The sequence below is a fragment of the Saimiri boliviensis genome, chromosome 9 (assembly GCF_048565385.1).
Source record: "Saimiri boliviensis isolate mSaiBol1 chromosome 9, mSaiBol1.pri, whole genome shotgun sequence".
Classification (NCBI taxonomy): domain Eukaryota; kingdom Metazoa; phylum Chordata; class Mammalia; order Primates; family Cebidae; genus Saimiri; species Saimiri boliviensis.
In genome coordinates, this window is record NC_133457.1 from 59,243,019 (window position 1) to 59,269,642 (window position 26,624).

At 35.5% G+C, this 26,624-nt stretch overlaps 1 protein-coding gene across 50 annotated transcripts in view; it reads right to left on the reverse strand.

The window, feature by feature from the left end:
- The window catches only part of CLASP2 (cytoplasmic linker associated protein 2), a 245,851-nt gene that overhangs the window by 131,485 nt on the left and 87,742 nt on the right, over positions 1 to 26,624 (reverse strand). For 26 of the 50 annotated variants that reach the window (XM_074405959.1, XM_039461832.2, XM_039461834.2 and 23 more), the window contains 4 exons: positions 20,256 to 20,335; positions 15,364 to 15,456; positions 9,746 to 9,891; positions 6,935 to 7,070 (listed from right to left, as the gene is read on the reverse strand). In XM_074405959.1, the coding sequence (XP_074262060.1) occupies positions 6,935 to 7,070; positions 9,746 to 9,891; positions 15,364 to 15,456; positions 20,256 to 20,335 (455 nt within the window). Of the gene's footprint in view, positions 1 to 6,934; positions 7,071 to 9,745; positions 9,892 to 15,363; positions 15,457 to 20,255; positions 20,339 to 26,624 lie in introns of all 50 variants that reach the window. The other 24 variants (XM_039461837.2, XM_074405958.1, XM_039461829.2 and 21 more) reach the window with 1 other exon arrangement.

Sequence of the window (26,624 nt, forward strand, 5' to 3'; positions counted from 1 at the left end):
AGTTAACTATGTAACTGCAAAGAACTGTTGGACAATATAGTTTTGGGGGAGAGGGAGTATGAAGGCAGCCACATTTTCTGAAGTACCACGGCTATTGCTGGTAAAAAATCGTAATTACAATGTCATCCAAGCAAGTAGTTAAGTGAATCTATATCCCTAACTACTGGGAATGGACTATGAAATGGTGATTTTAATAGAACGTTCACTTTATTCTGGCTGAATCATATCTCTCTAGAATTCAAGTAGAAGTTTAATACACATAATCTTCTGATTTCTATTAGTAATTACTATGCTCTTCTTTAGTGAAGCAAACACTAAAAAGTTCATAATAGACAGTAACATAAGCATACATTTAATTCCTTAAATCTCCTGTATTCCTTCTGAGCTAATGGTACAGGATGGGTTATCTAGGAAGCAAGCAATGAGATGGAGTTTAGCATGCAAGATACTTGTTAGGAAATGCCCTTGAAAGACAAATATCACATGTTCTCACTCATATGGGAGATAAACAAAGGTGGACCTCATGAAGATAGAAAATAGGCTAGTCATGATCAGAGGCTAGGAAGAATAGTGGGGAGTGGGGGATGAAAAGAGGTTAATAGATACAGAGTTAGAACAAATACAGTGTTCAATAGATCAGTAGGGTGACTATGGTTAACAACAATCTATTGTACAGTCAAAATAGCTAAAAGAGAATAATCAGAATGTTCCTAGCATAAAGAAAAGTATTTAAGGTAATGAATTCCTAATTACCCTAATTTGACCTTTAAACATATGAATGCATTAAAATATCACATGTACTCCCAAAATATGTACACTTATTATATATTAATTTTTTATAAGTGCCCTTGGGATTAGCACCTGTGGAAGTGAGAAGAAGGAAGCAGGAGTGGAGTGGGCAGAGGAAGAAAGGGAACTTTGATGCAACCCAAGGCTATTTTTGCCCAAAGCCATTAGAAAACTCTAGAATTGAAATGCTCCCTCGGAACAGTCTTGAATTGGTCCTACATGGCCAAACCTTTACACTTCCACACCCATCAGTCATTAGATATGGGTAATACTGGTAAGGGCAAGACCTTGGGAAAGGCAGCTCTCTAGCTGAAATAATCCTTTAAGAGACTGGCAGCTAAAGGCTGTCTACTAACAGTTCTCCGGGCATTGGAGAACTAAGTTTTTCACTGAAGGATATGGCACAACAGCGTTTGTCACAGCTAACTAAACCAAAATAAAAGGAAAAACATTTTTTCAGCTACTACAGAGAAGAAACCATTTACAGACTTGAAGCTGCTGAAGATGAGAATGATGCAAGAAAGTGAGCTAACATGCCCAATAGTCAACTGTTCAATTCAGCATGGAAGGACTCTGTGGACCTGCTCCCAACAGCATCCACAAGAGCCCATTTCCCAAACATTATTGTTGAGGTAAAGCCCATGGAGATCCCCTAGCCACAGCTATAAAGGAGGTCTTACGTACCACACACTCCTCCTCTTTCTTTTCTAATCTCCCAAAAATCTTAATACTAGGTTAACCACATCCACGACAGTGGCAAGGACGGGGAGATAAACTGACCTAACGATTACTACATCATATTCAGGGGGAACTGTACCAAAGGAAAGTAAAAAATTACCTCAATTACAGAAAAAGCATTTAACCAAACACTAAGAAAGATTTACGCTTTATTAATACAAGTTGACGATGAGGCAAAAAAACTTCTCTAAAATTAAAAAGAGAATTAGAAATTAAGTACAGCAATCTAAGGAAGCAGACTCTTAGGAAATAAAACAGAGAAAAACTGTAGGTAACATTTAAAAATCATTATATTATTGGTGAGATGACAGGCTAGAATAACATAAAAAAGTTTGTGAAAAATGAACAATTTGAAAAAAAAGGATAAAGAGTAAAGCCTGAGAATCACAAAATGGGTACTTTCAAACAAGTAGAATTTAAAGGAATTTGCCTGAGAATACACACAGATGTAAGACAAAGAGACAAAAGTTACTCAAAAAATGATAAATGACATCAAGGATTTCAGAATTTGTGTAACAAAAGTAAGAACAGGAAAAGATCTGAGCAAATAAGACAGAAGTACTAAATAAAGAAAAGATTCATAAAAATTAACATAAATTTAAGTTAAACCCATTTCAGTCAAAAATCCTTGTCTACCGTTTAAGAATAGTATTAGTAAAAGACAATTGACTCCTAGACCTGCTGTGGGGAAACTCTTCACACAAAGGGACTACTTACAAAACTTCCTAAAGGTTGTTTGGTGTTGGTGGTGGTGGTGGTTGTTTTGCTATAAAATAATCAAATAGTCTCATTTTGGGAGACAACAATAAAAAGTTAAGAAACAGGCCAGATGTGATGGTTCATGCCTGTAATCCCAGCACTTTGGAAGGCTGAGGCAGGAGGATTGCCTCACCTTCCCAAAGTGTTGGGATTAAAGGCGTGAGGCATGAGCCAGGAGGTCAGAAGTTCAAGACCAGCCTGACCAACATAGGGAAACCTCACCTCTACTAAAAATACAAAAAGTAGCCAGGCGTGGTGGCAGGTGCCTGAAATCCCAGCTACTTGAGAGGCTGAGGCAGAAGAACAGCTTGAACCTGGGAGGCAGAGATTGCAGTGAGGGGAAATGGCATCACTGAATTCCAGCCTGGGTGATACTGCGAAACTCCATCTCAACACCACCACCAACAAAAAGCAATTGTGAAAGAAAAGGAAAGTGAACCTGAAGTTCAACAGTCAAATTTTCAGTCTACATATTTTGAATTGGCAAGGAAGAGTCAATTCAAAAGATAAAGATATATATATTGAAAAGTGAGAAAACGCTAAAGCAAAACAAGAACGACCCAGAATCAATCTTTAAAAAGGAAGTGAGAGTATACCAATAAACAATGGGTCAGAAATAAAAGCAGTAAAAAAACCACAATTAATTACAATTGCCAAAAATAAAAATATTTTTGTTAAATTGAATTCAATGGGTAAGGGACAAAATGACATCAATGAAATAAAATGTATATGTATATTTAAAAGGAGCATAACAAAGATTTTATTCTTGACAATAAGGAACTTCTAAATTACAGAAAAAAGAAAAAAGCACAATGAACAGAAAACAAATTATAAGATAGAAAAAAAATACTATTTCAAGATGACAACAGTAAAAAGCCTTGACCATATATAAAGTACATATATCAAGAACTGTTAGAAAAAAAATGAAATTGACAAGAATCAGAATTTGTCACATAAATTTTTTTTAATGAGACCATAAAAAACTTGAATAACATAAATAAAACATAAGCTAGATTAAGTGATGAGCGAAGTACTCAATTCTCTGCCAAAGAATTCTATATTTGTAAATGCTAATAGACTACCTATATAAACTGATGACATGCTAGAACACAAAATTTCAAGGCATTCACCAAAAAATAAATCATACAACCAAATTCCCTGATCAGAATGTCATGAAATTAGAAAATAATGACAATAAGAACAAAAGCACCATCTAAAAATGAAAACAATATTATTATACAATTCAAAGTTGAAATGGAAATTACAAATGATTGAAAACACAAATTAAACAGAATGTGGTAAATTTAAATCATTGAGATGCTGCCAAAGTCAAAACTCAGAAGAAAACCCAAAGCCTTATAATAATAAAGAAAAAGCAATGCAAACTGTCTAAAGATATTCCACAAAAATCTAAAAAGATAAAATGAGCCAAAAGTTGAAAAAATATATATAGAAACTAAAAAATTAGAAAAATGAAATAATCTTACTAGAGTCAATAAAATTATAAGTTGAAGTTTATAAAGAACCCAAAATAATGCTTCTGCCAAGTATATATAAAAGAATGTATAACATTCTAATTAGAAAAAAGTCAGCTGGATACAGTAGCTCACACTTGTAATCCCAGCTACCTGGGAGGTTGAGGTGAGAGGAGTGCCAACATTTCAAACTAAAGATTCAAGATGCCCAGAGTCTAAAATGTTGGAAAGGTTACTAGATAATCTTAAAGGCCATTAAACTCTAATAGCAGAACAATATATTAACAAAATATCTAAAACTGGAAAAAAATTCACAGAATACTTATTCATTTAAATGAATGCCAAAATCTTACTAAGTATTAACCAACTGAATCTAGCAGTATCTTAATGCACAACGGCCAAGCAGAATTTAGTTCCTGATGTATAATGGATAATGAAAAAACAACAATAGTCATTTACAAAGATACTAAAGGGTTACCTGATATAATTCAACATCTATTTCCAATCAAAATTTAGCAAAACGTGAATAGTAGAAACTTTCCAAAATCTAATATACTATATTCATAGAAACCCATTAAAAATCATATTTAAAGTTAAATATGATGCCACCCAACTCAGGCATAAAACAATGATTTCAATAATTCCCAATATACTTCCTGACATTGTTACAAAAGTTCTGAATTAAGGTTGTCTACACTCTTTAAAAAAAAAAAAGAAAAAAGAAAGAAAGCTAAAACGAGGGGGAAAAGGATCATTTTTGAAGACTTTAAGCATTTTTAATTTTACTGGTGAAAAAGAACATTTCCTGGTAAGGCAGTATTAGGAATAAACTTAATTTTTTTAACAGGAAAAGAGAAACTGATCAAAGAACCTGAAATACATTTAAGAAACAGACTTAACATATTTATGGAAACGTATTACATGAAAATGGCAGCATTTCAAGAAAAGGCTACATTGTAATTCACCACATGCTACTGGGTCAATTGGTTTTGTATTGGGGGAAATATCAAGTTAGAAACTGCATTTCACACGAAAATAAAATCCAGTTAGATCTAAACCTAAGGAAAAAAAAAACAGAGAAGTTCTAAATGATTGAATTTTTTTGTGTAACTGTGAAATGGGAAAGGTAATGTTTTAACTATAATAAAACCCACAAAATGAACAAGTCTCAATACACACAAATGTAAAATTCTGAAATATAACAAAAGAGCTTATATAATACTTGAAATGTCAGACTAGAAAATACCACAACACATATAACACAGAATATCCTTATGATATATAAAAAGATCTTAGAAATAAGTGAGAAAAAATGTACAGAGTATACGCTGACAACCCATAGAAGAATCATAGAAGGAAAAAAATCGCTAACATCCCTAATAATGCAGGAAATGCAAAGTAAAATATGAAATAATGCTTATTAAATTATAAAACCTTAAAGATACTGATAAAAGACAATATTGGTAAAGGGATGGAGAAAATGGACTACAGGAAGAAGACTGCAGGAATGAGACTAGTGAGGATAATGGATAATTTTTTGAGACAGAGTTTGATTCTTGTTGCCCAGGCTGGAGCGAAGTGGTGCAATCTTGGCTTACAGCAACCTCCACCTCCCAGGTTCAAGTGCTTCTCCTGCCTCAGTCTCCCGAGTAGCTGGGGATTACAGGCATGTGTCACCACATCTGGCTAATTATGTATTTTTAGTAGAGACGGGGTTTCTCCATGTTGGTTAGGCTGGTCTCGAACTCCTGACCTCAGATGATCCATCCGCTTTGGCCTCCGAAAGTGCTGGGATTACAGGCGTGAACCAATGCACCTGGCCTGGTGAGGATAATTTGATGCTACATCCTTAAAAGAAGACTAATTTAGACATTAAAAAGAATTACATATATGGATAAGAAGAGCTGCCCAAGCACGTGAAGTTTAAAAAAGAAGCTAGGCTGGACGCGATGGTTCACACCTGTAATCCCAGCACTTTAGGAGGCTGAGGCAGGCGGATCACTTGAGGCCAGGAATTCGAGACCAGCCTGGGCCAACATAGTGAAATCTTGTCTCTACTAAAAACACAAAAAACTTGCTGGGCATGGTGGTGGATGCCTCTAGTCCCAGCTACTCAGGTGGCTGAGGCGGGAAAACTACTAGAACCTGGGAGGCAGGGTTGCAGTGCACTGAGTTTGCTCCACTGCACTCCTGTCTGAGTGACAGATAAGACCCCTTCTGAAAATAAATAAATAAACATATAAAAGAAGTTAAAGAATATATTATATATATATTTACATTTTCTATATGTGTAGCAAATACATTTATATAGGCACAGAATAGAAGTTTAGAAAAGTACACATTAAATGGCTAGAGTGATTAGTAACAAAGGAATAGAACTGAAGGGGAGAGATTTGTTTTTTTAAATCTGTTCTTTCAGGCATCCTCAAGACATGAATGAAGAGAAATACAGTCATGCCTCAATTAATGATGGGGATACATTCTGAGAAATCCATTAGGCAATTTCATCATATGAGCATCATAGAATGTACTTGCATAAGCCTATATGGTATAGGCTACTCTACACCTAGGCTGTATATTATACCCTAATTCTCCTAGGCTACAAACCTGTACAGCATATAGCTGTACAGAATACTCTAGGTAAGAGTAACACAATGTTAAGTATTGTATATCTGAACATACCCAAAGGAATTAAAGTAAAGCTACAGTAAAAATATAGTATAATCTTATGGGACCACTGTTGTATACGCAGCCCATCAATGACCAAAACTTTCTGAGGTGGCACATGACTATAAAAAAATTTGTCTTTTATTATTTTCTGTAATATTTGTGACTATACACACATGTAACTATATACACATATATGTACTCATATGTACATGCATATATATATATATATATATATATATATATATTATATTCCATATACAAACATGTTACTTTGCAATCCTCTGGTTCTATAATGACCATCTATGGCTTTTACTTTCAGAAGAATGATTCAAAAATAATTTGCCTTTGGGGTTCAAAAAGAAACCCAATGACTTATTTAGGTGCATTGAGAGATGGCGGTGGGGTGGGGTGGGGAAAGGAGAGAAAAAGGAGGAGGAAGAAAGAAAAAGTGGGTGGGGGAAGTGGGGAGAAGGCAGCAGTGGAAAAGGAGAGAGCAAACCTACCCGAATGATAAATCTGATTGCTGCACATCCAGAAGTTGCCATGACTTTTGCACTATTGGGGACCAGATTAAAAAGTGTAGGTACGATGGCTTCAGCGCCATGATCAAACTTGTTTCCCAAAACTGTTGAAAGGTGGCTACAAAGGAAGATGAAAAGTATTTTTTAATAGTTTAACATTAAGTACAGATAGAACCATATAATTTTAAATACAATTTTAATGAATTAGCTTAGGAATTTTTATTTTAATCAGTTGTAACTGCAGAAAAACAGATGAGAGAAAAGGAAACCTAGATATTACATATTCCCTTTTTTTCCCTATCTTTTAACTGGCTAGTCCAAAGTTGAAGTCTGGCATTTTTCTCATCTGCTTGCAATAGCACTTGAAGAAGCCATTTGATTTCAGAATTTATTAACCCTAAGGGCACATCAGGTGAAATAATCAGCTCTGATGGTCCTGACTTTTGGTCTTTATCCATGAGATATTTCCATTTTGATGATCCATTATCAATCCTAAATTCAACATATTTTTACAAACAAATTCAAAATCTTAAATCAATGCTCCTCAAAATGTTCTCCATTTCTATCAACAGTATCACCCCTTTTTAGTCATAAATACTCCCTAACTTCTTTGGAGTAGGATTTCCAAATCCGCAGTCAAAAATACAACTCTACCATATTTTAGCTGGATAATCTTTAGGACATCTGACTTCTCTTTCCAATTGTGTAGTTAAACAACTAAATTAGCCTTTAATTGTTTGATTTTAGTTAAAACACTTTGGAAGGATATTGTAATCACTCAAAGTGCTGATAATGCTTGCAATACTGGTTAATTTCTATATGTTTATAAGTTATTAAAAATATACGGCTGGGATAGACTTAGCTCCAATAATTCAGGCTCTTGATTCAAAGAGGTCAGATTCAGACCTATTTCCTAGTGCTATTATGTTAGTTTTCCAATGTCTTAACTCAAAGGCAAAAAGGAACCTCAAATGAAAAGCAAGGAGGTGTGGATATGTTTGGACGTTGTCTTCCTTTAAAGGGCATGAGTTCTACTCCGCTAGGCAGGTAATGTACTTGGGAATCAGCTTGATGTTTACAAGCTTGTTGGGAGAGGCAGAGTCTAGAGTTGCCTTACTTTAGAGCTGGTTTAGTACTATACCTATGCAATGGCCTTTCTGGGGTTTCTACTGACTGCCTTGGGTGATCACCAAGGTTTTTCCATTCTGGTTGGTCAGATCTTAAACCTCTCCTATGAGCTCCAGGAACTGTTTATCTTATAGCTCCCAAGTATCAGTTCCTTTCCTTCCTCAGGGAGTTGTACATTTCACATGGACAGGTTAGTGTGCAATCTAGACTCATGGGTTCCCATATACAGATCTCTGTAGCTCTTTGTGTTTGTGTCAATCTCCCCTCTTCTCTCCAGTATTCTGCACTGACAATTTTGACCACGTCAGCCTCTGAAACTGTAATATTTGTTTCCTCACCTCAGTGAAATTGCCTTGCTTTACTTAGGTTCCCCCTCCCTTCCCCATAGTGCCTCCAGATCAAAACTTACACTGTTCAACATTATTTGTATCTTTTAAGAATTCCATTCCTGCCCTGTCTGCTGTCTAGTATCTGGAAACAGATGTTTTACATATATTGTCCAGTCTTCTGCAAGAGAGCTAGTCATACTGGAAGTGTATTTTTCATGGTTACGTTTTATGGATTTTTGTATGGATAATGGGTTTTCTTGGTTAGTTAGAGATACTGGATCATTTTAAAATACCAAGACTTGTATCTTGCAACTGTGCCAAAGTTCCTTTATTACAATAATTAATCTGTAGATTCTCTTGCAGTTTTCTGCAGATAGTTATATTGCCTGCGAATAACGGCAGTTCTGTTCTTTTTCTTGCAATCCTTATATTGTCTTTTTTTCATTTCTGTCTAGAATATCTAATACAATCCTGATTAGAAATATTGGTAGTAGGCACTGTTGTGTTCCCTGTCTTCAAAGGAATGCATATGCAACAACAATGCTTAGATCAGAAATAGTAATAAATAGAATTTAAGTTCTACCATCTTTGTATTGTAGAAGACTACAAACTTAAAGTTTAGATTTTGCTAAGTTAATGATGCATGTTGTAATGCCATGATAATTGCTAAAATACCAGAAATTAAGTGTTTAATATCCAAACTAGTAGTGAGAAAAGTGAATATAGCCAGTTTCCAGACCCATTCATTTTCATCTTACACTTGTAGAGTTAATGATCAAAAATCTACCAGTGCCGGGCACGGTGGCTCAAGCCTGTAATCCCAGCACTTTGGGAGGCCGAGGCGGGTGGATCACAAGGTCGAGAGATCGAGACCATCCTGGTCAACATAGTGAAACCCCGTCTCTACTAAAAATACAAAAAACTAGCTGGGCGTGGTGGCGCGTGCCTGTAATCCCAGCTACTCAGGAGGCTGAGGCAGGAGAATTGCCTGAGCCCAGGAGGCGGAGGTTGCGGTGAGCCGAGATCGCGCCATTGCACTCCAGCCTGGGTAACAAGAGTGAAACTCCGTCTCAAAAAAAAAAAAAAAAAAAAAAAAAAAAATCTACCAGTAGTTTTTAGATACTTTAAATATCTTTATATCAACCTTAAATTGTTGATATAAAGAGCTGTTAAGGAATTTTTAAAAATCATGCCAAATGAATCCTTACATATAACAAAAATGATTTGGGGATCATATACTTTTTTGGCTACCTTGCTACTACTTGACTTAATGAGCGTTGAATCAGTGAGTATTGAATTCATTCATAAAAAACACTTAGCCTTTTATGATACTTACGCTACAGTAATGCAAGCTTCTCTAACCACCTGGGATCTAAGATCCTTAGCTGAAAGTTTAAGTGCTCCATCCAACAAGCGTAAATGTTGAAAAAAGCAATCATACTGTGCAGCTCCAGCAACAAGCAATGATCGGATTTTCTTCAGCTGAAATAAAATGAATTTTCATTATTGACAAAAAAGGTGAAAGTGTAAAAAAAAAAAAAGGCTACCTAAACTACATTATTCAAACAAAACCTTTCTGAAAAATAAAACATATGTAATGTTTCATTATAGTATTATATTCTGACATTTTAGTAGCATTAAACGTATCTTGTATATAAATATGCCAACAAAAAACCATCTGAAAAATAACATTATAGATTGTTATAAGGACAATGGAGAAACATAATCTATAACTACATCAATTCTAAAGTTTTAAGGGAATCTTTCTATTTTATTTACTTATTCATTTGTCTTTTAGCTTAATCTCCAGTGTGATAATAGGGATTCTTTTAATTGTGGTAAAATACACATTAACAAAATTTACTATTTTAACCATTTTAAAGTATGCAATTCAGTGGCATTAAGTGCATTCACAATGTTGTGTGACCACTACTGTCTATCTACTAAGGGAGCCTATTTTTTAAAGTGTCAAATTTGGAAAACTTTAGCATTACTATATTTTTTGAGACAGTCTTGCTCTGTTGCCCAGGCTGGAGTACAGTGGTGCTACTGCAGCACAATGCAAACTGTACCTCCCGGGTTCAAGTGGTTCTCATGCCTCAGCCTCCCCAGTAGCTGGGATTACAGGTACATATCACCATGCTGGATAATTTTTGTATTTTTAGTAGAGATGGGATTTCGCTTTGTTGGTCAGGCTGGTCTCAAACTCTTGGCCTCAACCGACCCACCCGCCTCAGCCTCCCAGCAGGAGTGAGCCACCACATCTGGCTTGCTGTTGAATTTTTAATTTTTAAAATTTTAAATTATGGATACATAATAGTTGTACATTTTTATGAAGTACACGTGATTTTTTTATAAAAGCACACAATGTGTATCAAATCAGGGTAACTGGGGTATCTATCACCTCAAATATCAATCATTTCCTTCTGTTAGGAACATTCCAATCCCACTCTTTTAGTTATTTTGAAATATACAATAAATTATTGTTAATTACAGTCACCCGATTGTGCTGCCTAACACTAGATCTTATTCTTGTTTAACTGTATTTTTGTACCCTTTAACTATCTCTTCTTTATTATCCCCTTGCAACCCCCATCTACCTTTCTCAGTCCATGAGAACCATTATTCTACTCTCTATCTCAAGTTCCATTTTTTTTTTTTTAGCTTCCACATATTAGTGAGAACATGCAATCTTTTTCTTTCTGTGACTGGCTTATTTCACCAAACATAACATCCTCCAGTTTCATCAACGTTGTTGCGAACGACAGGATCTCATCCTTTTTATGATGGAATAATATTCCAATGTGTATATGTACCACATTTTCCTTATCCATTCATTCACTGTGATGGACAGTTAGGTATATTCCATCTCCTGGCTTTTTGTGAATAGTGTTGCAATAAACATGAAAATGCAGATATCTTTTTGATATATTGATTTATCTTCCTTTTGATATATACCCAGTGGGATTACTGGATCATATGGTGGTTTTTTAGGTGTTTTTTTGTTTGTTTGTTTTTTTAAAGAAATGTCCATACTGTTCTCCCTGCATGTGGTGGCTCAGGCCTGTAATCTTAGCACTTTGGGAAGCCAAGGCAGGTGGGTCACTTGAGCCCAGGAGTCTGAGACCTGTGTGAGCAACATAGGGAGACCCCGTCTCCACAAAAAATTTTAAAAAGATAAAGGTAAAAAGTTAGCTGGGCATGGTGGCATGTACCTATAGTCCCAGCTACTTGGGAGGCTGAGGTGGGAGGACTGCTTGAGCCTAGGAGGTCAAGGCTGTAGTAAGCCATGACTGCACCACTGTACTCCAGCTTGGGAAAGAGAGTGAAACCCAGTCTCAAAATACAATACAACAACTAAATTAAATAAACTAAGCTAAAATAAAGAACAAAACTAAACTAATTAAACTAAATTAAAATAACATTTAAATTTCTATCAACAATGTACAAGTGTTCCTCTTTCTCTACATCCTTGTGAGCATTCTTGTTTTTTGCCTGTTATTGTCTGTCTTTTAAATGAAACTCATTTTAATGGGGGTGAGATAATTTCTCTTCGAGGTTTTAATTTTTATTTGTCTGATTCCTAGTCATGTTGAGCATTTTTCCACATACTTGTTGGCCATTTTTATGTCTTCTTTTGTGTAATGTATATTTAGATCTTTTGCCCACTTTTAAATCAGATTACTTACTTTTTTCCTATAGAGTTGTTTGACTGACTTATAATCTGGTTATTACTCCTTTATCAGATGGGTAGTTTGCAAATACCTTGTCCTATTCTTTGGGTTCTTCATTTTATTGACTGTTTCCATTCTAAAGAAACTTTTTGCTTAATGTGATCTCATTTGTCCATTTTTGCTTTGGTTGCCTATACTTTGAGGTCTTAATAAATCTTTGCCCAGACCAACATCCTAGGGAGTGTTTCTCCAACGTTTTCTTGTAGTAGTTTGATGTCTTAAATTTAAATCTTTAGTCAATTTTGATGTATGTATATGGTGAGAGACAGGGGTCTAGTTTCATTCTTCTGCAATGTAGGTATCTAGTTTTCCCAGTACCATTTAATGAACTGTCCTCTATTATATGTTCTTGGCATCTTTGCTGAAAGGAGTTGACTATAAATGTGTGGGTTTATTTCTGGGTTCTTTATTCTGTTCCACTGGTCTATTTATCTGTTTTTATACCAGTACTATGCTGTTTGGGTTACTATAGCTTTGTAATATTATTTAAAGTCAGGAGGGATGCCTCCAGCTTTGTTCCTTTTGCTCAGGATTGCCTTCACTCGTTATTGTTTGTCTTTTGTAGTTCCACAGGAATGTTAGGATTGTTTTCTCTATTTTTATGAAGAATGTCATAGGCATTTTCACAGGGATTGCATTGCATCTGTAGATTGCTTTGGGTATTATGAACTTTTTAACAATATTGATTCTTCTAATCAGTATGAACATGGAACGTATCTTTTGTTTTTTGTGTCCTCTTTAATTTCTTTCATCAATACTTTTATAGTTTTCATTGTAGAGATCTTTTACTTCTTTGGTTAAGTTTATTTATAGATATTTGACCTCTTTCTTTCCAATTTGGATGTTCTGTATTTCTTTAGAAGAAATGGATACATTTCTAGACACAAACAACCTACCATGATTGAACCATGAAGAAATCCAAAACCTGAACAGACCAATAACAAGTCAGAAGAAGCAATTAAAAGTCTCTCAATAAAGAAAAGCCCAAGACCTATTTCACTGCTGAATTCTACCAAACATTTATAGTAGAACTAATGCCAATTGTACTCAAACTATTCAAAAACATCAAGGAGGAGGGAATACTTCCAAACTCATTCTATGAGGCTAGTATCACCCTAAAAGCAAAGACATAAAAAACAAAGAAAAGTACAGGCCACATGCCTGTAATCCCAGCTACTAAGGAGGCTGAGGCCAAGAATTGCTTGAATCCGGCAGGCAGAGGTTGCAGTGAGCTGAGATTGCGCCACTGCACTCTAGCCTGGGCAACAGAGCGAGACTCCATCTCAAAAAAAAAAAAAAAAAAGAAAAGAAAACTACAGGCCAGTATTTCTGATGAAAACAGATGCAAAAATCCTAGACAAAATATTATTAAACCAAATTCAACAACACATTTAAAAGATCATTCATCATGATCAAGTGGGATAAATCCCAGGACACAAAGATGGTTTAATATACACAAATTAATAAATGTGACACATCGAATCAACAGAACGAAGGACAAAAACCACACAATCTTTTTTATATATGCCAAAAAAGTATTCAATAAAATTCAACATTGCATCAAGATAAAAACTCTCAAAAAAGCTGGGTATAGAAAGTACATGCTTCTTTTTTTTTTTTTTTTTTGAGACGGAGTTTCACTCTTGTTACCCAGGCTGGAGTGCAATGGCACGATCTTGGCTCACCACAACCTCCGCCTTCTGGGTTCAAGCAATTCTCCTGCCTCAGCCTCCTGAGTAGCTGGGATTACAGGCACACACCACCATGCCCAGCTAATTTTTTGTATTTTAGTAGAGACGGGGTTTCACCATGTTGACCAGGATGGTCTCGATCTCTCGACCTCGTGATCCACCCGCCTCGGCCTCCCAAAGTGCTGGGATTACAGGCTTGAGCCACCGCGCCCGGCCGGTACATGCTTCTTAACATGATGAAAGTTATATTAAACAAACACACAGCCCATATCATACTGATTAGGGAAAAACAAAAAGCCTTTCCTTCAAGGTCTAGAATAAGACAAGAATGTCCACTTTCAACACTTTTATTCAGCAGAGTACTAGAAGGCCTAGCCAGAGCAACTAGATAAGAAAAGGCATTACTTTTTCAGTATTTGATTGCCAACTGTTATCCACATAAAAACCAGACATACATAATAAAATTACATGGATCAAAAGAAATATACACACTTGCACATCTGTGCTCATACACGCCCAGAAGCCAAAAGTCTACTTATCCTACCATTATTGTGTATAATTTCACATTTAACTCAGAGGTTTTCCAAATTTTAAAATATATCTTTAAAGTTAAATCAGATGCAAAAAGTTGTAAATGTAAAAAAAACAACTCTGCTATGGTATCTTCGTATTTCCTGGCCATGACTGACCACAAATAACTGAAGACTTCCTAACAAAGACAAAACATGGTCCTTTGTTCACAGGGTCATTAAAGCCTTATTTGTCAAAAGGCCCTGCCTTTGATTTAGTTAATCAAAATGGAGATTTTCATGATCAGCCAGATTGGGACCCTTCAGAGCAGAACAGTCTTCAAATACAGCCCTTTTCTTTGGCTTCTTGAAAATTCTGAGGTACTCATTTGGTACATGTAATTTGGTTATATAAATAATAAGTTCACAAATTTTAAAAATATATTGCTTACTGTCAATGCTAATATTATTTTAAATTTTATCAAATATTTTCCTTAAGGAATTTAGGCTCAAAATATTCCTAACTCAAGGATATCTGACCTTTATAAATGAAATCACAGAAGAAATATTCATCACATTCACATGAGAAGAAAAAAAGCCAGATAAATGTACATCCTGCTGTGAATTTATGTTGATGCTATGAAAATACTGAGCATGCAGGTAGGTAAAGTGAACTGCTTTACTGGTAGGCCTTATGTGTCTTGAGGACAGTGCTAATAAGCAACTATATAAGTCCACAGAAAGTCCAAAGCCCTCTGAATCTCACACTTTGGTGATCTGTCAAAAATAGCACATGTGGTGAGGTTACCAAATGTGTAGGATAGGCACCATCTGATTAGCCAAACCAAAATAAAAATCCTAAATCAGAAAATGACTATTATATCAATATATTCTCCAGAAAGAAATGTTACCTATCACTCTTATTTTGTAAGTAAATACTATATAGTACTACAATTGAATTTCCATGTTTTTAAAAAGGAACATCGAAAAAGAAAGATAAGACAAAGATAAAAAACTTACTGCATTGGCACGCTGATCCCAGTCATGTTTGTCATCTGACAAAATTTCCCTGATTTTATTTAATGTTTCTTCAAGTTCTCGACTAGAATAAATCTTAAAAAAAAAATTCGTAATTATAACAATGTTTCTTGCCATGAACAATATCAAAATTATGCTCTGATGTTTAAAATAATCTTTCAACTAATAAGTTTATTTCCCATTCTAGCACCATTTTTAAATGGAGACTAGAAATACATTATAGACAACAACAAAAAATGCTTTATTTTTCTTCCTTGTTACCCTTTTTGCTGTTTCTTCCCTCATGAATAATTTCAAATATACTCTTAAAATGCTTTGTAATTTTAAAAACAAGATGTGACATATTTAAGAATTAATAAAATTAAGTCTAATTTCTCAAAATGACTTAAAGTGTATAATTTATCTTATTGCATTCATATACATATTACACAACATTACCAAAAGGAAATATTTTAAGTTAGTTTTGATTTTTTCTCCTCTGTCATGATAAACTATAGTCAAGATAGCTACATGTTTTGTTTCCTCTGGAGTCAATCCTTTGTCAAACTGCGACATACCATTAATCTTTCATTCACTTAACAAATATTCACATAACACAGAGGTACTATGCTAGGCAATGGGGAGACTATGGTTAGCAAAAATAGACATGGTCTTTGCTTTATGGAGATTACAATCTACTCAGGGAGATTTTAAAAATCAATTAAAGTTGGGCACGGTAGCTCACGCCTGTAATCCCAGCACTTTGGGAGGCCAAGGTGGGCAGATCAGGAGGTCAAGAGATCAAGACCAGCCTGGCTAACATGGTGAAACTCTGTCTCTATGAAAATACAAAAATTAGCCAGGCATGGCGGCACACACTTGTATACCCAACTATTTGGGAGGCTGAGGTAGGAGAATTGCTTGAACCCGGGGGGCGGAGGTTGCAGCAAGCCGAGATTATGCCACTGCACTCTAGCCTCGTGACAGAGTGAGACTCCGTTTCAAAAAAAAAAAAAAAAAAGACAGAGATGAAGTGGACAAAGATGTAAGGAGAATAAAATGAAAGAACATCATATCAAAAGCACCTAAAAAGAAACAACAAAACAGTGGATATAATTAACAGTGCTAAATACTGATAAAACTTCAAGAAAAATCAAATTAAAAAATCTCAAATCAGTTGATTTTGGTGCCTCAACGATGATCAGTGATTTACTCAAGACCTGTTTCAATGTAAGAATAAGCTGGAAAGAAGTGGGATGTAGTGAGTAACAAGTAAAGTTAGAGAAATACCAAGTTCAGACAACTCGCTTTGAAAAGCTGACAGTGAGGACCAAAATAAAAAATAGTATCTGGATGATATAGTATCTAGTTTTTTAAATTGAGACTTGTTTTTTTAATTGACGAATCCAGCCATATTAAGAGATAAACAGAAAGAGCTTGAACCCACATGAGATTACTGATTTTGTAAATGTGTTAAGGAAGCGGAAAATACTAGGCTTTGGAGCACTGGTGGAGGTGCTGACCTTTGAAGAAGAAGAACCATGTTGCTGGAGCAACAGGACAGAAGGAATGTACAACAGAAAAGAATGTAACAGAAAGATCATGTTCCCATTTGATGGTGACTACTTAAGAGTTACCAAAGTAAGGGTACGGTAGGTCATATACTGAGAGAAGAGAGGAGGACAGAGACAGGCTGATGGATAGAAAGGAAAGAAACATGTCTGATAGCTATATTAAGCAGAGAAACAACTTGATCACAGAAACATATTAAGGGTATCAGATTGTTGAGGACTCATTTTATGTGAATTCCACTAAAAATCATGTGCTCTAACCTGATTTTCTCTAGCAGCACAGACATAGAGAAAACAAAAAGTTGGGAATCATCCACAGTTCTAGTTTTGTAAAATGTGTATTAAAAGAAATCATTGCTTAATACTTTGTTATGAAGAAAAAAACAGATGAAAGGGGTTTTAGTATATTATGTACAGACCTATTGCAAGAAACCATGGTATCAAAGGTTAGATAAGAAGAAAATCAAAGTGTAGATGAGAAGGAAAGTATAAGTGAGAGATGATTAATTGAGAGTGAGTAGAAAAGACAATGTACTGAAGATCCTTGAAGTCGTAGAGAAGTAATTGTTAGAGTATTTAAAAAAGCAAGGAGATCCTGGGCAGTAATGAGATACTTCAATTAATGATTTTGGAAACAAATGGTAACACACAGATGACATCAAAATTCAATGTGTGACTATGAACTGTGTAGCTAAGGTGAAAGTAAAATGGAGGTCTAAAAACTGAATTCATCAATGTGCGAAAACTTAGGAAAAGAACAGCTAACATATACTTTTTGTACTTTATCTGTACTATCATAGCTATCCTCACAATAACCTTTGGTGTATGTACTAATAATTCCTATTTTAAGATGAGAAAACTGAAGTAGAGAGGGTTAAGTAATGAACCTAAGGTTACACAGCTAATGTGGTAGAGCTGGAATTCAAACCTAGGCAGCACTGGAATGTTGTCCAGATCAGTACATGCCAATAATAACGAGGCTGGCCAGAGAGCATGAACCTCATACAAATGGGTATAAGAATAATGGTCACAAAATGATAACAAGTAGTGTAAGCACAATAAACTTAAACTTATCTTAAACTTAAACTTAAACTTAAACTTATCATCAATTACTAAGAGTATGAGGGCCAAGAATAATAAACAGCTTCATCTTTAAAGAGTATTAAAAAAAAAAAACAGGCTGGGCATGGTGGCTCACACCTGTAACCCCAGCACTTTGGGAGGCTGAGGTGGACAGATCACGAGGTCAGGAGATCAATAAAAAAAATAAAAAATATAAATAAAAATATAAATAAATAAATAAATAAAATAAAAAAAAATCAGGGCCGGGCGCGGTGGCTCAAGCCTGTAATCCCAGCACTTTGGGAGGCCGAGGCGGGTGGATCACAAGGTCAAGAGATCGAGACCATCCTGGTCAACATGGTGAAACCCCGTCTCTACTAAAAATACAAAAAATTAGCTGGGTGTGGTGGTGTGTGCCTGTAATCCCAATCACTTGAACATGGGAGGTGGAGATTGCAGTGAGCTGAGATTGCGCCACTGCACTTCAGCCTGCTGACAGATCAAGACTCTGTCTCCAAAAAAAAAAAAAAATCAGATTCTAATCAAGGCAAGGACATTGAATGGATCCTTTAAAAATGGGGTTAAATACTTAGGGGAGTTGCTGTTTATGAAAAAGATGTTTCTAAGGGAACAATGAAAGGTGTGGAACATTTATAGGGTGGTGAGGGTAGCAGAGAGGGTTAGCTGGAAGAAACCAATGAGTAAGTGTAAAATAGCTTTTTCCCCTCCATATAATTGAGTAGCCCTTGGCTGCCCATACCATGATGTTACCAGTCTGACAAGAACATATCGAACAAAAAAAATATTCAAGTTCAACTAAGTTTTACTGATTGTTCCTACAACACTAATCTTTCCCTTATATGAAAATCTGTAAAACACAAAAGGAGGAAGAAATGTGTTTTTCCTATTATTTAAAAAGTATCGTAAAAGAAGAAAAAACATGTATCTCTAATAAAGGAACAAAATACAGTCGAATCAGAATAAGTTTTTAAAGCTTTCTTGTAACTTTTTAAGATCTTAAATACCTTAAGGACAACTCTTCCTTTCAGAGCTAAAAAAAGGTAATATAGGCAATGGAAGGTAGTTTGCAAGTAAAGCAATGAGAGAATATTTTCAAACAGACATGCTAAATAATATTCAGCACTCACAACCATCATACTCGTAAAAATATTTTCAGTAACATCATCAAGTGTTGGCAAGGATGTGATGAAATTAGAACTATCATACCTTTCTCACTGGAATTACAACCCAACAGAGTAACATCTAAGTAAACTTTATTATAACCATGCAGTTCAACTCCTACATTTATGCCCTAAAGAAACTCTTACCTACAAATAATCAAGAACATATGTACAAAAATATTCATTGCAGGCTGGGCGTGGTGGCTCACGCTCGTAATCCAGTACTTTGGGAGGCTGAAGCGGGTGGATCACTTGAGACCATCCTGACTAACATAGTGAAACCCCATCTCTACTAAAACATTAGCCAGGCGTGGTGGCGGGGTGCCTATAATCTCAGCTAGTCAGGTGGATGAGGCAGGAGACTCACTTGAACCCTGGAGGCAGAGGTTTCAGTGAGCCAAGATTGTGCCACTGCACTCCAATCTGGGCAACAGAGCAAGACTCCATCTCAAAAAAAAAAAAGAAAAATGAAAAAAAATTCACTGTGGCATGATATGGAATAACCAAAAATTAGAAACAACCTAAATGTCCATCAATAAGGCAGATAAATGAATTGTGGTCTGTTTATATACTAGAATGTCATCTATCAAGCCAAATGAATGAACTAGAATCACAATTTTACACTGTGAAAAAATATAAACAATAACATTGAGTAAAGAGACTGTACAATATTAAGTACAACATAACATTTATGTATATTTTTAAGTCATGGACATAATGTTCTTATTTATGCATGTGTCAACTCTGACTACTTCAATTATGTCTATATGAATGACTTCCAAATTTCTATCGTCAACTAATCTAATATTCTCTGAGCTCCAAACACATTAATTAAAGAATCTGAACATTGCAATGTAATGTGATTCAACAACATGATTCAATTTTATTTCAGCCTCACTGAAAATTCACTTGAAAATCTAATTGTACCAACAAATAATGGCTTGATAATAATAGGTCCAATATTTCATTTATAAAGCTATTTAAGGAAAAAGGAATTTTTAAAAAGTGATGGAAACAAATAATTAATTATATGAAAAGGCACACAGGCAATATTCATGGGGAGTGCCACTGGTAGCCTTACCTGAATAGAAGGGACATCTGTAAAAGCTTTTATAAAATCATCTTCATCAACTGCTCCAGCACCTCCTTCCTTAGAAGCACCTGCTAATTTAAAGAAAATTAATTTCCTAAGGTTTATTTTTAAGCATCTTAACATTAATGACAACATGAAAAATAAAACTCTGATAACAATATAAAGTATAATTCTGAGGAATATTCCATTTTATAAAAAAGCATTAAAAAAATCTCCAACTTTCAGAAACGTCAAGGTACTTTGTAGTAGTCAATTAACTATAAGGTACTAAACTAGGCTGGTTGTAATATTCAAACTGTAAGAACACAGCCATGAAACCCACCTCCCCATTCAATGCACTAGCAAACACACATAAACATAAGTAAGAATAAACATTCTAAAAGTTAAACAGCAACTTAATATGACACTGTCAATAAATAACTGTGATGCAAAGGATCTGTGTATAGTTGGTCAGGAAAGCATTCATGAAAGAAATTAGTCTTGAAATTAAATTTATTTACACAAACAAATCTTCCTTTATTGCACATTGGCAATAAAAAAGTAAACTTTGTAGGTAGTAGTTATTTAAGAGCCAATAATTAAGCTATTGTCTTGCAGCTCCAAATCTATTCTTCTATATACACTCCGTTTTGAGATGTTGAACCTAGTATTCATTAAACCATTTTTTTTCTGTTGATTTTAACGTTTCTTCTTATACTCTGGCAATACAGGGTGTTGGAGAAAGACTGGAAGCTAAAGGAAAAGACTGGTTTTTTCCTGCTTTCCATTCTTTGCAGTAGAATCCTAGCAACTCTGGTAGACCACTCACTCTAGGAGAAGCACCTGATTCCAGTTTGCAGCTTTTCTAACAATTGGTTCACTGTGCCATCACACAGCACCAACCAGCCTCCACTCTCTTCTTAGAGGTCTGAGTCCCAGATCTGTAGAGCCTCTGGATTTTAATTCCTGAATATAAGCTCCTTCTACAATGTGACTCTGTGGCTCATCCTATCCAAAAACGAAGCCCCCAACCAACACATGGGGCAGAGTAACCTAGAATTCTTGAGCTGAGACAAAAGAGGCTGACGCAATTCTGACTGATGATTCCCCAGTGTCAAGCAGGAATAAATCTTCTCTGGGAGAACGTTTCTGGTAAGCCCAAAGGACTCCCACCAACTAAGTTCAAGCAATGAGTTAATAATAAAAGATCAAATATACAAGAAGGCAAGAGTCACAGGGAGCAGACAACAGATTTGAGAACTGTTGATGTTTGAACTGTCCAGCACAATTACAGAACAGATGTGAATATATATGTTTAAAGAAATCAAGGATGGACTCACAAAAGTGGCGAATCAACAAGAGGCCATTAGGAATGAAGAGATGAACTTGGGAGTGGGGGGATGAAACAACCTGAATAAGTAACTGAATAATACAACGGCTGAAATTTTTTAAAAATATATTTAAAAACAAATTAGGGAGCTGGAAGATACACCTGAATACATTATATTCCCCAAAATGTGGCAAAGAGAAAAAGGGATATGGAAAGACATAAAGAGATACAAAGAACATTATAAGAATATCTAATTAACATGTCTACTGGGGTACCTGAAAGATACACTGGAGAGAACAGAAGAAAGGTAATATTTAACAACAGGTAACAGCTGTGAACTTTCCAGATTAATGGAACAAGAATCTTTGTAAATTCAGGATAAGCAACATAACCCAAGCAGGATAAATAAAAACAAATCCAAACCTAGAACTTGGTAGTGTAACTGCACAACTCCAAAGATAAGAGACAGTAATCAGAGAAAGAAGAGATCACCCAGAAAGAAACAGCAATCTGAACAACAAATTTCTCAAGTGCAATAGTGGAAGCCAGGGAAAATATATGAATAATTATCTAGCAAGTTTTGAAAGAAGAAAACATTGGCAAAATATTACCTAAGTTGAGTACCTAGCATAATTTTTAAGACTACAAGTAGAAAAAATTAAATGCACATATAATGAATATAACAAAATCATCATTACTAAAGTGCTATGATGGTATCAGGGAGTGGCAAACTTTTTCTATAAAGGGTCACATAGTAATATTTTAGGCTTCAAGGGCTACATGGTCTCTGCTGCAATTACTCAACTCTGCAAATGAATGAGTGTGTCTGTGTTTCAATAAAACTTTATTTACAAAACCAGCTAAGTAGCTAGATTTGGCATGCCAGGTGCAGTTTGTCACACTCTGGTATAGACAGAAAACCCAAAAAATATCCTCTGACCAACAAAGGATATAAAATTTCAGTAAGAGGAAATATGTCCAAGAGATCTATTGCATAGCATGACTACAATTAGCAATATATTGTATTCTTGAAAATTGGTGAGAGAGATTTTAAGTATTCTCACCATTAAAAAATGAAGTGAGATAATGTATATATTAATTGTTCCATTTAGCCATTCTAAAATAGATACATATTTCAAAATATGTGGTACACGATAAATATATCTAATTTTAGTTGTATACACATACACACACACACACACACACACACACACACACACGGTAAAATCATTCAAAATTTAACTTTCTAAGGTAGCTGGATATAAAATCAACATACAAAAATCAATTTCATTTCTAACCACTAGCAACGCAGTTAGAAATTTTAACTTGAAGAGTGAAAAAATCTGGGGAAATAAACTTTAATGAAATATTAGAGTACTGAAATAAATGGAGAAGGGGGCATGGTGACTCACACCTGTAATACTAGCACTTTGGGAGGCCAAGGCAGGTGGACTGCCTGAGCTCAGGAGTTTGACACCAGCCTAGGCAATATGAAGAAACTCTGTCTCAACTAAAAATACAAAAGCTGGGAGCTGTGATGTGTGCCTGTAATCTCAGCTACTTGGGAGGCTGAGGTACCACAATCACTTGAACCTGTGAGGCAGAGGTTGCGATGAGTGTGAGCCGAGATGGCGCCACTGCACTCCAACCTGGATACAGAGTGAGACTCTGTCTCAAAAAAAAAAAAAAAAAAAAATTGCAAATGAAATAAATGGAGAGATATTTCATGCTCATGAACAAGAAGGAATGGTATCATCAAGTGTCCAGTCTTCCCTAGGTATTGCAATAATAAGCTTCCAAAAAGGTTTCTTGTGAAACTCATCAAGCTGATTCTAAAATCCGTTTGAAAGAGCAATGAGCTGAACAATGCTGCAGAAGAAAACAGAGGCTACTCATGCTACCAGACAGCAAGACTTACAAAGCTGAAATTATTCAGAGAATTAGGTTTTAGTGCAGGAATAGACCAACTAACCAAATAAATAAAATGGAAAGTTGAAAAACAGACCCACAAATGCAAGAAATTTTAAATTTTGATATAGGAAAAAGAAGCGATTCAAAGGGGAAGGTAGAAACTATTCAATAATAATGTCCCAAAATTCAACAATATGCAGAGCCAATGGATTATTCAGTTTTTTTTTTTAAGTTTTTCCTTATCCAGTATTAAAACTTACAGTAGACATTCTAGCCCTGGGAAAATGGTAGGCATCCAAATGCAAATCAAATATACAAATAAATATTCCAAAACCCACAGAGAGCAAATAAAATTACCTATTGCCCATGCTTTTAATACAAGTAAGAGACAAATAAGACTTCAAAGTTAATTTCAAGTAAATGAGAAAAATATAAACACCCAAGACCAGCAATGCTAACTACAGAGCCCTTAATGATAAAAACCAGAGGAAACTGTGTGGGAAAAATCCTGGTAGTTGTATAATGTCGATGACAACTAAGGTTCTCCCTAGGACAAAAAGTAAATAGCAATTAGAAAAGAAAGGTACCCTTTCGAATCTTGATGGATAAAGAAAAGGAAGAAACAAAAGATAAGGGCTCTATTCAAATAAGATGGTAATCAAAGAATCAGAAGTAGAAAGCCCCTAACAAATCATGTAGTAAAGAAGATGCATTTCACTATATCAAAGAAAGAGGGCGTTCTTCAACTTAAAAACGAAGCAAACCTTTTTTTACTGGCCCCACCAAATCCACTTGTTATTTGAGGTCTATGAAAATCCAATACATTACCATAAACAAAATAAATAATCTAACATCTATACTGGGCTCCAAGAAGACAACAAAAGAACAAAACTACTTTCTGCTGATAAAAGTAACTCCCTCTAAAATTAAAAAAAAAAAACAACCTACCAAGAAGGAAACTATAACACAATTCTCCAACATAAATTCAATATAACTAAACAGCAATCATAGGTATAAAAGAAAGATGAGAATATAAAAAATTCTAAATATATAAAGACTATAAACAAAATAAATAAAAATGTATTAATTGTTAATATTATTTTTTGAGATGGAGTTTTGCTCTGTTGCCTAGGCTGGAGTGCAGTGGTGCAATCTCAGCTCACTGCAACCTCTGCTTCCTGGGTTCAAGTGATTCTCCTGACTCAGCGTCCCATATAGCTGGAACTCCCAATAGCTAGAATGGCTAATTTTTGTATTCTTAGTAGAGACAGGGTTTCACCATATTGGCCAGGCTGGTCTTGAACTCCTGACTTCAAGTGATCCACCAGCCTCAGCCTCCCAAAGTGCTGAGATTACAGCTGTGAGCCACTGTGCCTGGCCAAAAATTTTATATAAAGATAAAATCACCTGAGAAATAAACAGTAATTTACCAACTATCCAAGAGAGAATAAGTATATCCTGGTTTGAGTTTTAAAAGCTATAAAAAAATATTCTGGCCAGGTGCAGTGGCTCACCCCTGTAATCCCAGCACTCTGGGAGGCCAAGGTGGGCAGATCACAAGATCAGGAAATTGAGACCATCCTTGCTAACACGGTGAAACCCTGTCTCTACTAAAAACACAAAAAATTAGCCAGAAGTGGTGGCATGCACCTGTAGTCCCAGCTACCTGGGAGGGTGAGGCAGAAGAATCGCTTGAACCGGGAAGGTAGAGGTTACAGTGAACCAAGATCATGCCACTGTACTCCAACCTGGGCAACAGAGCAAGAATCTGTCTCAAAAAAAACAAACAACTAAAAAAACTTAGGATAACTGAGAAAACCTAAGTTTGTAGATGAACTGACTAAAAAGGAGTGAATATATAGGTTAATAAGTTTACAGAAAATAAAAGTGCTAGAGAAATAAGTTAAATAACATCACAAAGAAATCAGATGAATACACAACACAGGACAATCTTAAAAAACAACTGGCCTAGATTCCAAAAAGTCAATGTCACAGAGATAACTCCTTAACCGTTTTACAGATAACATTATAGAGTTCTCAGGTGTGGTGGTGACATCTGCAATCCCAGCATTAAAAAAAATTTTTTTTTATTGCATTTTAGGTTTTGGGGTACATGTGAAGAACATGCAGGATTGTTGCACAGGTATACACATGGCAGTGAGATTTGCTGCCTTCCTCCCCTTCACCTGTATCTGGCATTTCTCCCCATGCTATCTCTCCCCACCCCCTGCTGTCTCTCCCCTATTTCCCTCTAAAAGACCCCAGTGTGTGATGCTCCCCTCCTAGGAGGCCAAGGCAGATGTTTGAGACTGGCCTGGCCAACATGGTGAAACCCAGTCTCTACTAAAAATACAAAAATTAGGCAGGGTACAGTGGCTCACACCTGTAATCCCAGCACTTTGGGAGGCTGAGGCAGGCAGACTGCCTGAGGTCAGGAGTTCAAGACCAGCCTGACCAACATGGAGAAACCTCATCTCTACTAAAAATACGAAATTGGCAAGGTGTGGTGGTACACGCTTGTAATCCCAGCTACTTGAGAGACTGAGGCTGAGGCAGAATTGCTTGAACCCGGAGGCAGAGGCTGCAGAGTGAGCCAAGATCACGCCACTGTGTCATTGCATTCCAGCTTGGGCAGCAGAGTAAAATTCCTTCTCAAAATAAATAAATAAATAAATAAAATATAGAATTCTCTTGCATATGATAATAATATTATGGTTATAAAGGAGTATGCTTTTTAAGTCTTAGAAGGCATATTAAATATTTAGGGGTAAAATGTCATGATGTCTACAATTTACTTTCCAATGGTTGAAATTTTTAAAAAGAGATGTGGGAATATACCTATGTAGAGAGAATTCAAACAAATATGGGTTAGTAAATTTAGGTGATGAGTATTCACTGTATGTCAGCTTTGCTGTATGCTCAAAATTTATAATAATGAAAAGTATGAGAAACCATTTATTATAAAGCTATAATAGATACAAATAGATCAGGGAAAATAAAGAGAAACTCCAGAAACTGTCCAAAATACAAAGTGTAGTATTTCAATTCAATGACATAAAGCATGTTTATTTAATTGCACAGAAATAACTGGCCATGTATAAGAAACAAATTTCAATGGTTATTTAATCCTTCATAAA